The sequence below is a fragment of the Microtus oregoni genome, unplaced genomic scaffold (genome assembly GCF_018167655.1).
Source record: "Microtus oregoni isolate MIOR12 unplaced genomic scaffold, Mior012 000046F_ref0000063, whole genome shotgun sequence".
NCBI lineage: Eukaryota > Metazoa > Chordata > Mammalia > Rodentia > Cricetidae > Microtus > Microtus oregoni.
This window is the reverse complement of record NW_024543220.1, coordinates 10,411,505-10,424,559: the sequence shown is the minus strand read 5'-3', so window position 1 is coordinate 10,424,559 and position 13,055 is coordinate 10,411,505. Positions and strand designations below refer to the sequence as shown.

General features: G+C 43.6%; 3 protein-coding genes across 4 annotated transcripts in view; all 3 read left to right on the top strand.

Moving 5' to 3' along the window:
* LOC121435272 (H-2 class I histocompatibility antigen, Q10 alpha chain-like) overlaps positions 1 to 6,727 on the top strand; it is a 708,503-nt gene extending 701,776 nt beyond the window's left edge. Inside the window, exons 1-8 of one of the 2 annotated variants that reach the window (XM_041634489.1) lie at positions 3,564 to 3,713; positions 3,890 to 4,159; positions 4,357 to 4,632; positions 5,207 to 5,482; positions 5,610 to 5,726; positions 5,908 to 5,940; positions 6,144 to 6,191; positions 6,332 to 6,727. In XM_041634489.1, coding sequence (XP_041490423.1) covers positions 3,641 to 3,713; positions 3,890 to 4,159; positions 4,357 to 4,632; positions 5,207 to 5,482; positions 5,610 to 5,726; positions 5,908 to 5,940; positions 6,144 to 6,191; positions 6,332 to 6,336 — 1,098 coding nt within the window. In that variant the 5' untranslated portion in view covers positions 3,564 to 3,640 and the 3' untranslated portion in view covers positions 6,337 to 6,727. Of the gene's footprint in view, positions 1 to 3,563; positions 3,714 to 3,889; positions 4,160 to 4,356; positions 4,633 to 5,206; positions 5,483 to 5,609; positions 5,727 to 5,907; positions 5,941 to 6,143; positions 6,192 to 6,331 lie in introns of those variants that run through there. The other variant, XM_041634490.1, reaches the window with a different exon arrangement.
* Positions 1 to 13,055, top strand: part of LOC121435269 (H-2 class I histocompatibility antigen, L-D alpha chain-like) — a 53,889-nt gene that overhangs the window by 23,498 nt on the left and 17,336 nt on the right. The gene's annotated exons all lie outside the window — the stretch shown is intronic.
* Positions 1 to 13,055, top strand: part of LOC121435313 (H-2 class I histocompatibility antigen, Q10 alpha chain-like) — a 731,224-nt gene that overhangs the window by 701,452 nt on the left and 16,717 nt on the right. The gene's annotated exons all lie outside the window — the stretch shown is intronic.

Here is a 13,055-nt window from a genome sequence, read left to right as displayed (position 1 = left end):
GTTAAACAAGTTTTCACACCATCTAACTTTTGTGTGAGCGTCTGTTCTCTATCATTAATCCATTTTCTTAACAAGGCCATTGAATCTCTAATTACCCCGGAGTGATTGACATAGAAACAATATTCTTTTCCCCAAAAGAGAGGTCCAAACCTCTTAATATCAATACAAAATTTTATGACTCAGTTTATCGAAATTGCTTAAACCCAACAAAGGTAGCAAAGATGAGGAGACTAAACAAACTTTTCTTTAAAGCCAGAATAGACCTTGAACAAGGAAATACATTTTTAAACCATTAGTTAATATTTTTAATACTTTGACCTCTTTCTTTCTTTCTTTCTTTCTTTATTATGTATACACTATTCTGTCTGTGTGAATGCCTGCAGGCCAGAAGAGGGCACCAGAACTCACTACAGATGGTTGTGAGCCACCATGCGGTTGCTGGGAATCGAACTCAGGACCTTTGGAAGAGCAGTCAGTGCTCTTAACCTCTGAGCCATTTCTCCAGCCCTGCTTTGACCTTTTAATAAAGTTTCCCATGTTACAGTGATCCTCCCACTACAGAATTCCTCGCTGTCATTCCACAACTGCAGTTTTGCCTGTGTTGTGAATCTCAGTTCAAACATCTGACCTGCAGGTGGCCCCAGACTACCCCTGTCCAACCTCCCAAGGACTGAGAATCACAGGCTTGGGTGCTGTTGCAAGTCCTCTGTCAAACTGCTTAGGTCATTGTCTTCTGCTTTTGGTGCTTATGGCTCTGACCCTAATTTTTAGTCTTTTTATTTTAAGTTCAAATATTAACAATATAAAACATTTTATAAACACAGATTTCCCACAGCCTTATAAAGTTATTTAAATTTTTTCTTAGGAAAAATTAAAATTTCTTAAACGTCTTCTTGAAATATCAAAAATAAAGTACTTCTTTGGTCCCATCCTCAACAACACCTACAAAGCCTGTTCTTTAGATCTCAGCCTGCTCCATTCACTGTAGCTGGTGCTTCTGGTGACTGTCACCTGGCACTGACATTTCTAAAACTGTTAAGGTTCATTCTGCACATTCTTTGGGACTCTAGTCCTGCCACACATTTGTAAACCTCAGCTGTTTGCTATGATCCCTTTAAGTCTTTATAACCATTATCCCTTGGGTGACTCTTAAATTAACAAAGTCTAGCTGGCAGAGCAAGGTATATTTTTGTGTATAAAAATATTAAGGTGCAACTTTAAGATTTTAAATCCTATATATGTATCTTTTAAACCATGTTTTTACAGCGGGACATGAGTCATCCCAATCCAAACTATCTTGGAGATTTGTTAGACCCACTCCATGTGGTCACCTTTAATCAAGATGGTGGTGAAATTATGTGTCATCCATTTCTTTTGAACTCTAGTAAAATGGCAATTCAAAATTTAAAATGGAATCATACCTTATGGTTCCTTTAAAATTACCCATGTATAGGTTTTAAGTTATCAATTCCCAGTGTTACTAATTAATTTTTAACTAGTTTTTTATTTTAACAGATTTTTGACCGTATCTGAGAAAAATAAACTTATAAATCTAAAGCTACAGAATGTTCACATAAACAAGATGTTTTAACATTATCTATACTAAAAAATCATCTGAATTTCTGGTAAACCAAATTCAGTAACTAGAGTTCAGTGATAACCTCTGAAGTCAGGCCCATGAATGTGGCCACAGCGATGATGGGTGGCAGAGACAGCGAAAATAGCCAAACCATTTCTGTCTCAGCTCTATGCTTGCAAGAAAACTTACAGAGACAAACTTTTCAACAAAACAAGCACATTCAGTATTTGCAGGCATGAGAAACCACACAAACATAGCTCGCATCCCCTCCTGATCTTCTGTAACTTTTTATAAACCTTCAATCCATTTCCTCTCTTCGTCCTTTCAGTCTCCTGCTTCCTCCCTCGCTTTCCGGACAACACAAAATCTCTTACCAAAGTCTTTCTTGTGGTTTCCCTCAGTGGTACCTAATAGATTGTATGGCTACAATATTTTAAACAAGGACAGAAACATGCATACACTATAACAAAATAACTTTACATCACATAAAATCAGTGTGAAACATTTGAGACTAACTGTGGTTTTTTTTCCATACCCTAAGGAATAATAATTTGTAACCGGCCCCTCTAAATGATGATAGATATTTATAACACATTGGATGTGAATGACCAAAGCAGCTCCGGTGGAGGGAAGTCTGACTACAGTGTGACAGCATGGCCACTGCAGCTTAAAACCTGTAGCCGGAGTCGCTGACCAGTGAAGCCAAACCTTGTTCAGGTTTGGCCAGAAGTTGAGGCAAGCAGGCCCCAGGCCAGGTGGAGGGAACTCATCCACCAGCATGGGAGGGGGCAGGGTGGTATGCAGAGGGTGGGGGGGGGGAAATAAGTTAACCTCTCCAGCCACAGCAATTAACCCAGATTCTCTGTTCAGTGTTTGAAACTATTTGAAACTATTAAGGTACATCCACTCCCTACAGCTGTGGCTGGCAGCCTTGCTACATTGTAACAACAAGGTTGCACAGTCCAGCCACCCATCCATACAAGCATGCTGCCCTGCAGCCTCCTGCTAGTATGGAGAATCTGCCCATGTTGCCCCTGCACTACAGGCCAAGGCTGACTGCTTTTCATGAAATGCTTAAGGCAGCGGGTAGAGGTTATTTGTCTTATGACTTTTAGGAAAATATACCCCTATGCTTATGGCCCTATCTCTAAAGTCCTGTTAGTGATCCCAATCTCAAGGCCAAAGAAGTCGCAGTTTGAATCTGTCCCACGTCAGTGTCAGTCTAAGTCAGGACAAAACACAACAACACGCAGATACACAGGACAATGGACAGATAAATCCTCTTGGTGCCTAACAAACCAAAGACGTCAGCCTCAAGCTGTTTTGCCAGTGCAACCAGCCCATCTATCTAGAGAACCAAGACATTGAGAGCATCCCCCATGTCTCTCTACTGAACTGAGAAGCACAGCCTGCATGTCTCTAGACAGAACTGATACACCAGGAGCATCCCGCCAGACTCTCTACAGAAACCAGAGGACCCTGGGGACCTCTCCCCGGTAGCCCGCCTGTGATCTTTTCCTACTTCTGCCTAGATCATCTACAGGCTCTTACACTTCCTGGGCCCGCTGACAGAAAGACATGAGACATAGACATGAGACATGAAACAAAACACAGATAATTTACCAACCTGTTGAAAACTCTACAGGTGGTAGTTCCGGTGCACTTGGGGGATCCGTGACGAGCCCCCAAATGTTATGCCCAGATCCACAAACCCAAAAAAACCAACAAGGAGACCAAGTCCCATATGTAAAAGCCCCCATGTGTTGCTTCAGGGTAAACTACTGAGATTTAAGCCTCCACTAATCTTATGGATGGCTGAGTCCTACACTGGCAGTGATAATGGTTGGAAGCGAACAACTTCCTTTGGGTGGTCTGTTTCTATTTAGCATATCATGACAGGCTCCTATAGTGTCAGCTCCTTTTCCCCAGATACTGTTGACAACTGAGCTGTTCTAATCTCCATTGGGTGGAGAGAATCCGGAGAAACAACCAGCGTAGCCCAGATCACCTGTTATAAAGTCCACGGAGTCCGCGGAACTCAGGAAACGCCCGAGATCTGAGATGGGGGCGATGGCGCCGCGCACGCTGCTCCTGCTGCTTGCGGCCGCCCTGGTCCCGATCCAGACCCGCGCGGGTAAGTGCGGGGTCCGGAGGGAAACGGGGTCTGCGTGGAAGGTGGGGCGGGCCAGCTCACCCTCCCGCCCCTTCCCCACCCGCGCCCCGAGCCCCGCGCCCTGCTCCCCTCCCGGCCCGCGCTCCAGCCCGGGGTCGCGGGAGCAGGGTCGGGGTCTCACCGCGCGATGCCCCCAGGCTCGCACTCCATGCGGTATTTCTACACCATCGTGTCCCGGCCCGGCCTCCGGGAGCCCAGATATGTGGAAGTCGGCTATGTGGACGACAAGCAGTTCGTGCGCTTCGACAGCGATGCTGAGACTCCAAGAAAGGAGCCCCGCGCGCCATGGATGGAGCAGGAGGGGCCGGAGTATTGGGAGAGGAGCACACAAAGAACCAAGAACCGCGAGCAGGCTTTCCGAGGGAACCTGAGGACCCTGCTCGGCTACTACAACCAGAGCGAGGGCGGTGAGTGACCGCGGTCGGAGGTCACGACCCCTCCACGTCCCTAAGCAGGGCCTGGAGTCGCCAGGGTCCCAGGACCGAGCTTCTGGAGAGACCCGACCTTGTTTCACTTTCAGTTTACAGTCCTCGGGTGGGCGGGGCCGAGGGCGCAGGTGAGGGGGCGGGACAGGTGGCCGGGGCTGACCGCGGGGTCCCCGCAGGCTCTCACACCATCCAGGAGATGTATGGCTGTGACATGGGGTCTGATGGGCGCCTTCTCCGGGGTTATAAACAATTCGCCTATGATGGCCACGATTACATCGCACTGAACGACGACCTGACGACGTGGACGGCAGCGGACACAGCAGCACAGATCACTCTGAGCAAGTGGGAGCAGGCTGGTGCTGGGGAGATCAGCAGGGTCTACCTGGAGGGCGAGTGCGTGGAATCTCTGCGCAGATACCTGGAGAACGGGAAGGACACACTGCTGCGCACAGGTGCAGGGGCCACCGGCAACTCCTCCCTCTGCCCTCCACTTCCAGGGATCCTGGGTGACAATACCTGGTATCTCGTCTCCCAGAGACAGAGATTGTGGAGGCATTTTCTCTGGCTGAGTGTCAGAGGTTCACCACGTTTCTAAGGCTCACTTTGGTGATGGCTGTTCACTCGAGTGGACAGTTAAGGCTGGACAGCAAGATGGCCACAGTGGCTGTGCCTCAGTGGTGGCACCGTCATGTAGTGCGTGCCCCTAATTTCTTATTTTGATATGAATTTAATCACATATATAAATTAATTATTTTCCATTCCTTCATCCTTTTCCTGCATGACTTATGCATGAGAAAGACCATGGTGACTTGCTGGCTGGCTCATGTGGATTCCCTCTTAGCTTCTGGGTCCCCCAGGAAACTGTGCAGTTCTGTGATGAGGGGACCAGCTCTACCTGCAGGTCACTAGTGTGATGACAGAAGTGTTCAAACAGAAGCATAGTTTAGTGTGATCATCGATTTATCTTGTCTTTACAGGTTTCAGTTTACCTTGTTAATTGTGGGATTTCTTAAATCTTCCACACAGACCCCCCAAAGGCACACGTGACCCATCATCCTGGACCTAAAGGTGATGTCACCCTGAGGTGCTGGGCCATGGGCTTCTATCCTGCTGACATCACCCTGAGCTGGCAGAGGGAGGAGGAGGAACAGACTCAGGACATGGAGCTGGTGGAGACCAGACCTTCTGGGGATGGAACCTTCCAGAAGTGGGCATCTCTGGTGGTGCCTTCTGGGGAGGAGCACAAATACACATGCCATGTGTACCATGAGGGGCTGCCTGAGCCTCTGACCCTGAGATGGGGTAAGGAGGGAATGGGTGCAGAGCTAGGGTCAGGGAAAGCTGGAGCCTTCTACAGACCCTGAGCAGGGTCAGGGCTGAGAGCTGGGGTTATGACCCTCACCTTCCCTCTCTGTCCTTCCTTTCCCAGAGCCTCCTCAGTCCACAGTCCCCATCATGGCAGTCATTGCTGGTCTGGTTCTTCTTGGAGCTGTGACCATCATTGTAGCTGTGGTGGTTATTGTGATGAAGAGGAGGAGAAAACCAGGTAGGAAAGAGCAGGGTCTGAGTTCTCTCTCAGCCCCTTCTAGAAGTGTGCTCTGCCTCATTAAAGGGAAACACATCCACACCCCTCATTGCTGCTGTCTCTACCCTGGGTCTGCTGTCAGTTCTGGAAGCTTCCTAGGGTCAGGAACTTCCCTGGTCTATTACAGCTTTTCTTCTCACAGGTGGAATAGGAGGGAACTATGCTCAGGCTCCAGGTAAGAGTGGGGGGCAGGATTGGCCCTGAGGCCCTTGGGGTAAAGTTATAGTTTGGGAGATCTCTGGTAATCTCGTTACCCACAATAGCCCTTCCATTAAAATTTGCTGTGGTTCCTGTTTTTGCTTTCCTATGAAAGCAAATGTATATAAAGCATATGTATGTATATGTGTATATATATATATGTATATTTATTTATCCTAGACAGGGACAGCGCCCAGAGCTCTGATGTGTCCTTCCAAGACTGTAATGGTAACACTCTGAGAGCTGATATTGGGAGGGACAGAGTGGACATGATTGGGTTTCAGGGCCTCCCAGAATCACCTTTTAGTGAGTGGCGGGTTGTTGGGTTGTCGTCTTCACAATAACTGTTCATTACTCTTGTTCTGTAGCATGAAGACAGCTGCACGGCCTGACAGAACGACAGATGTGTTCAGGTCTCTCCTGTGATGTTCTGTTCTCATTCAGCAACATTGTCTGAATTTCCATGGGATCCAATAGAATTATTGTGAGGAAAGATGGAACCCAGCCCACCCCTGCACACCAGGAGACTGTCTCTGTCCAGTCTGGGTTTCCTTCAGTCTCCCTGGTTCAGTGCAGGCAAAAGGGGACATCTCCCTCCTGCCACCTCCTGCTGCCCTGAGCTGCAGGCCCTGACTTCCCCCACGGAAATAAGGATCTGAATGTGAACTTGATTGTTCTCATCATTGATCTGACAGGTAGATTGGTGGGTAAATTGAGGGATTGTGATACTTCGAGTTCATGGAGGAAATAAATAGCAGCATGGAGACCCTCCCAGACTCTGTGTTCATTATACTGTGGGTATCCAATGAGACAAGGTGAGGCTGTGGGAGCTGAGTGAGGACAGGACTGTGTCCAGGTAGAACAGTCCCCAGTTGGCTGTGACGTGGTCACTCCTCAGCTCTGTCCCTTCCTGGCTTTGTTCTCTTGGTTCCTTACAACCACATGCTGAGGTCTGTGATCACAGGGACACTGGGATGGCCAGAGCCTTGTCCTGTCCCCAGGATTGTGAGCAGCCAGGGCTGCTGTGAGAGGTCAGCCTGGGCTCTGGCCTCGTCGTGGCCCTTTCCTTGTCTTCTCTGTTTATTCCTATCCTTCTGGTCTGCATGGAGGACTAGGCCTGTTCTTGTTCCTGTGAGTGGTGCCTGTGGGGTCCCTGAGTGACAGCATTAGGAGGACTTTTCTGCCCTTGTCCTATCAAGGTCCAACTAGGCCCCTTCACTCGGAGACTGTGGGCTGAGGAGATGAACTTGAAATTTTTCTGAGCAGTTTATAGTCCAAAACTGATCTTTAGGTGGTGTTTCTCAGCTGAGTGGTATTGTCATAGTCCTGGGGAATCATTGTCATGGGCCCCATCCTCCTTATGGAGACTTCAGAGATCGCTGTTAGGCATGCTCATGGTCCACTGCATAAAAGTGATAGAGACTCAAACCCAAAATGGTGTACAGGAAGGTAGATGAAACGATTTTATAGAATTATTTAGTTTTCTATAAGACCATTAGTATCATGTTTAAAGGTTTAATATGTGTGTGTATATATATTGTATAAAATTCATACCTCAAGAAAAGTTGTTAAAGAGTCAATATATAGCGAAAGGATTATGAGATTAGTGGCAATAAATGTCCTTAAATTTTTTTTCTTCTATCAGCTGGGCACTGGTGGCGCACGCCTTTAATCCCAGCACTTGGGAGGCAGAGGCAGGCAGATCTCTGTGAGTTCGAGACCAGCCTGGTCTACAGAGCGGGTTCCAGGACAGGCTCCAAAACCACAGAGAAACCGTGTCTCGAAAAAAAAAATTTCTTCTGTCAAATATTATGTGGTTCTTCTGATATGAGACAGACATTTTGGATTTCGCTTTAATACGCTTCCTTTCATTAGAGAAGGAGAGCCACACTCCAACTGCAAAGCCAGCTTTGATCTTTAATTGAACTGGGGCTACAAAAAAGAGCATTTGTATTATATGTCTGCAGAAAACAGCAGAAGCAAACATTTGCTAAGATTTATGAAATTTACCCTGTTGTGATATACCAGTTGCCAATTTACTCTGGTTCTTGGGACATTTTTTCTGGATGATTTTTCTTTTCTCTTCAGATGACTCATTTGTCCGTGGTTTTCATATTCTTCAGCTGGATACCTTCATTCTCCTGAAAAGAAAGAAACAAAACCCTTCCCTGACCCTAATTTTGGGAAAATTCTTATTTGGCAATTTGCATCTGTTCAAATGAAAAACACTTGTTATTTTTATAGGTTAGTTCAGATTAAAGAGCCAAGTTGCTTGATGAACTATCATGTCTTCTAATTAAGAGGTATCTCTTGTTCACATCAAATCTTCATCAATTTTGATGGTATCCATAGCTTTTCTTCTCCTGTGGAAACAAAAGCAAAATCTCTTGCACAACATAACACATGTCCTGGTTTCCACTCTAAAGTCAGTATGTCTTTAAAGTATATCATCTGATTTAATTCTGTAGGTTTTTCTACTGTGCAGTCTCTCACCACAACTGTTGTTCCTCTCTCATTGGCCTTTATAAAGTTCAAAGTTAATAAAGTATCATGCAATCAACTTCTTGGAGTATTTATCATCTCTTTATGTTTATTCAACATATCATTTAGAGTTTTATTTGGCCATTCTATAGCTTCCTGGCCTGTAGTATTGTGTGGTATGCCTGTAATATGCTTTATATTATAATAAATCAAAAACTGTTTCATTTCATTAGAATCATATGCTGGAGCATTGTCTGCCTTCATTTGTGCAGGTAAACTCATGATGGCCATAATTTCTTGCAAAAGTGTGATTACCAAGTCACCTTTTCTGAACTCAAAACAGTTGTCCATTGAAAACCTGAATAGGTATCAATGGTGTGGTGTACAGATTTTAGTTTTCCAGATACTACAAAATGGAACACATCCGTCTGCCAGATTCCATTCCTTTGATTACCCTTAGGATTACTTCCTACAGTTAGTGGTGTTTGGATAAATAAAGAACAAGTAGGACATTTCCTTAAAATATCTTTGGCTTGTTGCCACATGATGGGAAAGTCTTCTTTAGAATCTTTGCTATTGACATGATTTTTTTTATAAATTTCTGAGGCCTCCAGCTCATTACCAATAAGTAATTAATTGATTTCTGTATTACCTCGCACTAGAGGACATTGTTGACTGGTATGGAATCAACTGTGTGTTACATATAGGGGATGGTTCCTATTCATGATGTATCTTGTAACAATTCTGTATCATCTGGTATAGATTCAGTGGTTTTGATATAAAAAACAACTCTTTCTACATGATACAATTCAGTAACTATGTGAAGCGGTTCTTTAAAAATCTCTTAGTACCATGAGAACAGCACAAAATTCTGACTTTTAGACAGAAACATGAAAGCTTTGCTGCACTTTACTTAAATGTTCTGATGTGTAACCTGCCTGTCCTGAACTATTTCCATCAGTGTAGAATGCGGGGGCTCCAGGTATTGGTGGTTCCTATACAATGTGAGGAAGAATCCAATTAGTTCTTTTATAAGTTGAATTCTCTTGCTTTTGGGATAGTTATTGTTTATCTCTGCAAAAAAAAATTACTACAAGCTCTTTGCCAGGGTTCACTTTCTTCTCATAATTTGTCAATTTTATCATTATGAAAAGTAATATAATTTCCAGTGGGTCTCTCCCTGCTAATTGACCAAATCTCATTTTCCCTTTTAGAATTAACACACAGACCTTTTCCACATAAATTTTTAATATTTTACTCAGTTTATGTGGTAAAATTACACATTCTAAGATACTGTCTTCCCTCTGACTGGAGGGTGTTATGGCCAGAATGCAGCTACGAATCTGATCAGCATGGATCCATTTGTGCCTTACGTTATTTCTCTTCAATAAAAGCCAATTCTCTCTCAGCTCCAGCTGATAATTCCCTGGGACTTTTTAAGTCCTTGTCACCATCTAAGGTTTTGTTTAAATTAGTCACATCACCAGGACCTATCCCAATAGATAGGAAATGTCTTCTAGCAATCTTTGGATGTCATTTAGAGTCTGTAATTGATCGTTCCTAATTTGTACCTTTTGGGTCTACTTTTTGTAAACCTATTTTATAGCCTAAATAATATAATCTCCTTTGTATTTTTTCAGGAGAAATTTATAATCCTCATCAAGGCAAAATTTTCTTTACTTCTTCAAGCATTCTTACTAAAATATCTACATGTGAATCCAATAGAAAATGTTGTCCATGTCTTGGTAAATGATAGGTTCAGGAAATCGCTTAAGTATCATCTCCAATGGCTGAATTACAAAAGGTTGGCACAGGGTGGGGCTATTTAACAGTCTCTGTGAGAGAACTTTCCCTTGATATCTCTTAGCAGGCTGAAAATTATAAGCAGGCACTGTGAAGGAAAATTTTTCTCTGTCCATTTCTTGTAAAGGTATAGTGAACCCATCAGGTTTGTCTGTCAACCAATTTAAAGGTAGGACTGTTGGTCCCTTTGAAAGATCAGCAGCTTTTCTGCCCTGTTCTTGGTTGGTGACTGTTCTTTATAGTACCTTGTAACATTTTCCCCCAAAAGCATATGTTAATTTATGGGTTTTTTCCTAAGTTTGGAGGAATGTGAATCTGAGTATTCCATTGCTCCAATAAATCATGTCCCCACAAATTCATTGCTATCTTAAACATATGGTTTTAATATTCTCCGTCCTTCTAGTCCTATACCTCAACCCATCTCACACACTGCTTTGCCTGAGATAAAGTTCCTATTCCTAAAAACTGAACATTTACATTTTGAAGAGGCCAATTTTGAGTCAAAATTCTGATGAAATTATTGGTATATCTGTACCTGTGTCTATCAGAATTTTAATGACACGATTTATTTGTATTTTTAATTTGGTCTTTATTCACTTATAGAAGCTTGCTGAAATGCTCACGTTACGTTTCTCCTGAATTTTTTGATCTCTCTTCTATAGCTGTTCTACTACCCAGAGCAGTACAGTTTCTTACAATAGGCATGAGGTCCTGTAACTGCTCTGGGAAGGAGTTTCCTCTACAGTGGCGGGAAATGACTGAACCTGTGAGAGGCCCCTCCTGAGTCTCCCAAAGGCAAAGGGTCACCTTGAATATCCCTTGTTGACCTACACCCATTAGTCCAATGCCTGCTTTTGCCACAGCTTCTGCATAATCCAGAAGGAAGGGGCATTCTGAAAGGATTATGCTTAGAAAAGACATTGTTTTTAGGAACATCCTGTTTACACTCCTTTTAAGGTGACCTTCTTTGCCACAATTTAAACACTTGACATTTCAATTTTTCTTCAAACTTCTGGAAATGAACTCTGCTATCCAAGTATCAGCATGGTCATGAGATTCAACCTTAATTGTATACTGGATCCATTTTCCCAAGGTGCTGACCTTCCCTTTGATTATCTGATTTTTCTTTTGCATTGAGAATTAGCATTTTCAAAAGTCAAAGATTCAATTATTGCTTGTTTAGCTTCTGAATGTGGTATCATCCTATTAACTGCTGAAATCAATCTTTGTGAAAAATCCATATAGGCTTCCTTTGGGCTTTGTATAACTTTAGTAATTGAGAGCCGGGCGGTGGTGGCGCACGCCTTTAATCCCTGCATTTGGGAGGCAGAGGCAGGTGGATCTCTGTGAGTTCGAGACCAGCCTGGTCTACAAGAGCTAGTTCCAGGACAGGCTCCAAAACCACAGAGAAACCCTGTCTCGAAAAACAAAAAAACAAAAATAAAAACAAAAAAAACTTTAGTAATTGAGTCAGTTTTCTCTCCTATTTCTCCCACTGTGCCCCAAGCATTCAAAGCTGCTGCAGGACATAAATCCCAGGGTGTGGTCGTCGTATACAGATAGTTTCCTTCTCCACGAAGTTGATCTTGGGAGATTTCCCTACCTCTAGCTTTCCTCCATTGTTCAATAATCTTAGCCCTTCTCTGATCCAGGTGTCCACTGTAACTGTGAACCAGGGACTAAAACACCTTTAACCAATTCTGTCCAGTCTTTAGGAATAATTCTATTGCAAACTGACCACGAGTTTAACAATTGCTTCATGAAAGGTGAACACATGCCATATGAAACCACTGCTTCTTTGAATCTCATTAAATCTAATGTTGGCACAGGAGTTCAGTCAGCTGTAGCAGAACCTCTGCCATTTGAGAATTCCCATAAGATTTCTGGATATATTAAGGTGGGTTGTTTGAAAATGATAGACTGGTTCACTCTATTCTTTTAATGCAATGCTGAAATCAGTTCTTCATTAAATTCCTCTCTCTAAATTTGAATATCTCTGTGATCTGTTTTATTAAGGTTTTCTGAGCTTTGTATCTTAGCGATAAGATTAATCAACTTTTTAGTGATAAAAAACTGACAAAGCTGATAATGTTTACAGCTGACGTTACATGAATCCCATCTGAATTAGACATCCTCTCATTTAGTCATTCCATTTTCAAACTGCCCGGCCTGTTATCAACAGAGACCCAAATCCCTCCATTGTAATGGATTTTTCCATTTTTTAATGTGAGAAAAGCTCTCTCTTTTAAATAATTTCTCCCTTTAAGAATTTCCACTTGGCCGGGTGGTGGTGGCGCACGCCTTTAATCCCAGCACTTGGGAGGCAGAGGCAGGCGGATCTCTGGGAGTTCGAGGCCAGCCTGGTCTACAAGAGCTAGTTCCAGGACAGGAACCAAAAGCTACGGAGAAACCCTGTCTCGAAAAATAAAAAAATAAAAAAAAAGAATTTCCACTTGTCTTATCAAATCTACTGATGAAGTTGATGAAGATATGAGGCTGATTGCTGCTGTGTAAAACAGCAAAAGCCTGGCTGGATTTAAAGGCAGCTACCTGTTTGGGATCAGCCCGAGAAGGGGGTTCATGGAGAGCCTGCCAGGAGAGAAAAAAGAAAATCCTAGCTGGTAGGGCAATGATTGCTGCTGCGTGTAGCTCCAGCCTATGCCAGTTCCTGCAAAGCCACAGGAAAATGGCTTTTTCATGAATTTGTACCCCAAACATTGGGTGCCAAAAGTAGCACAAATAATAAAAGCCCAGAGACAGATATTGGGGTTCAACCTGAAGATCAGAAATGCAAAGTAGCCAGCTTCT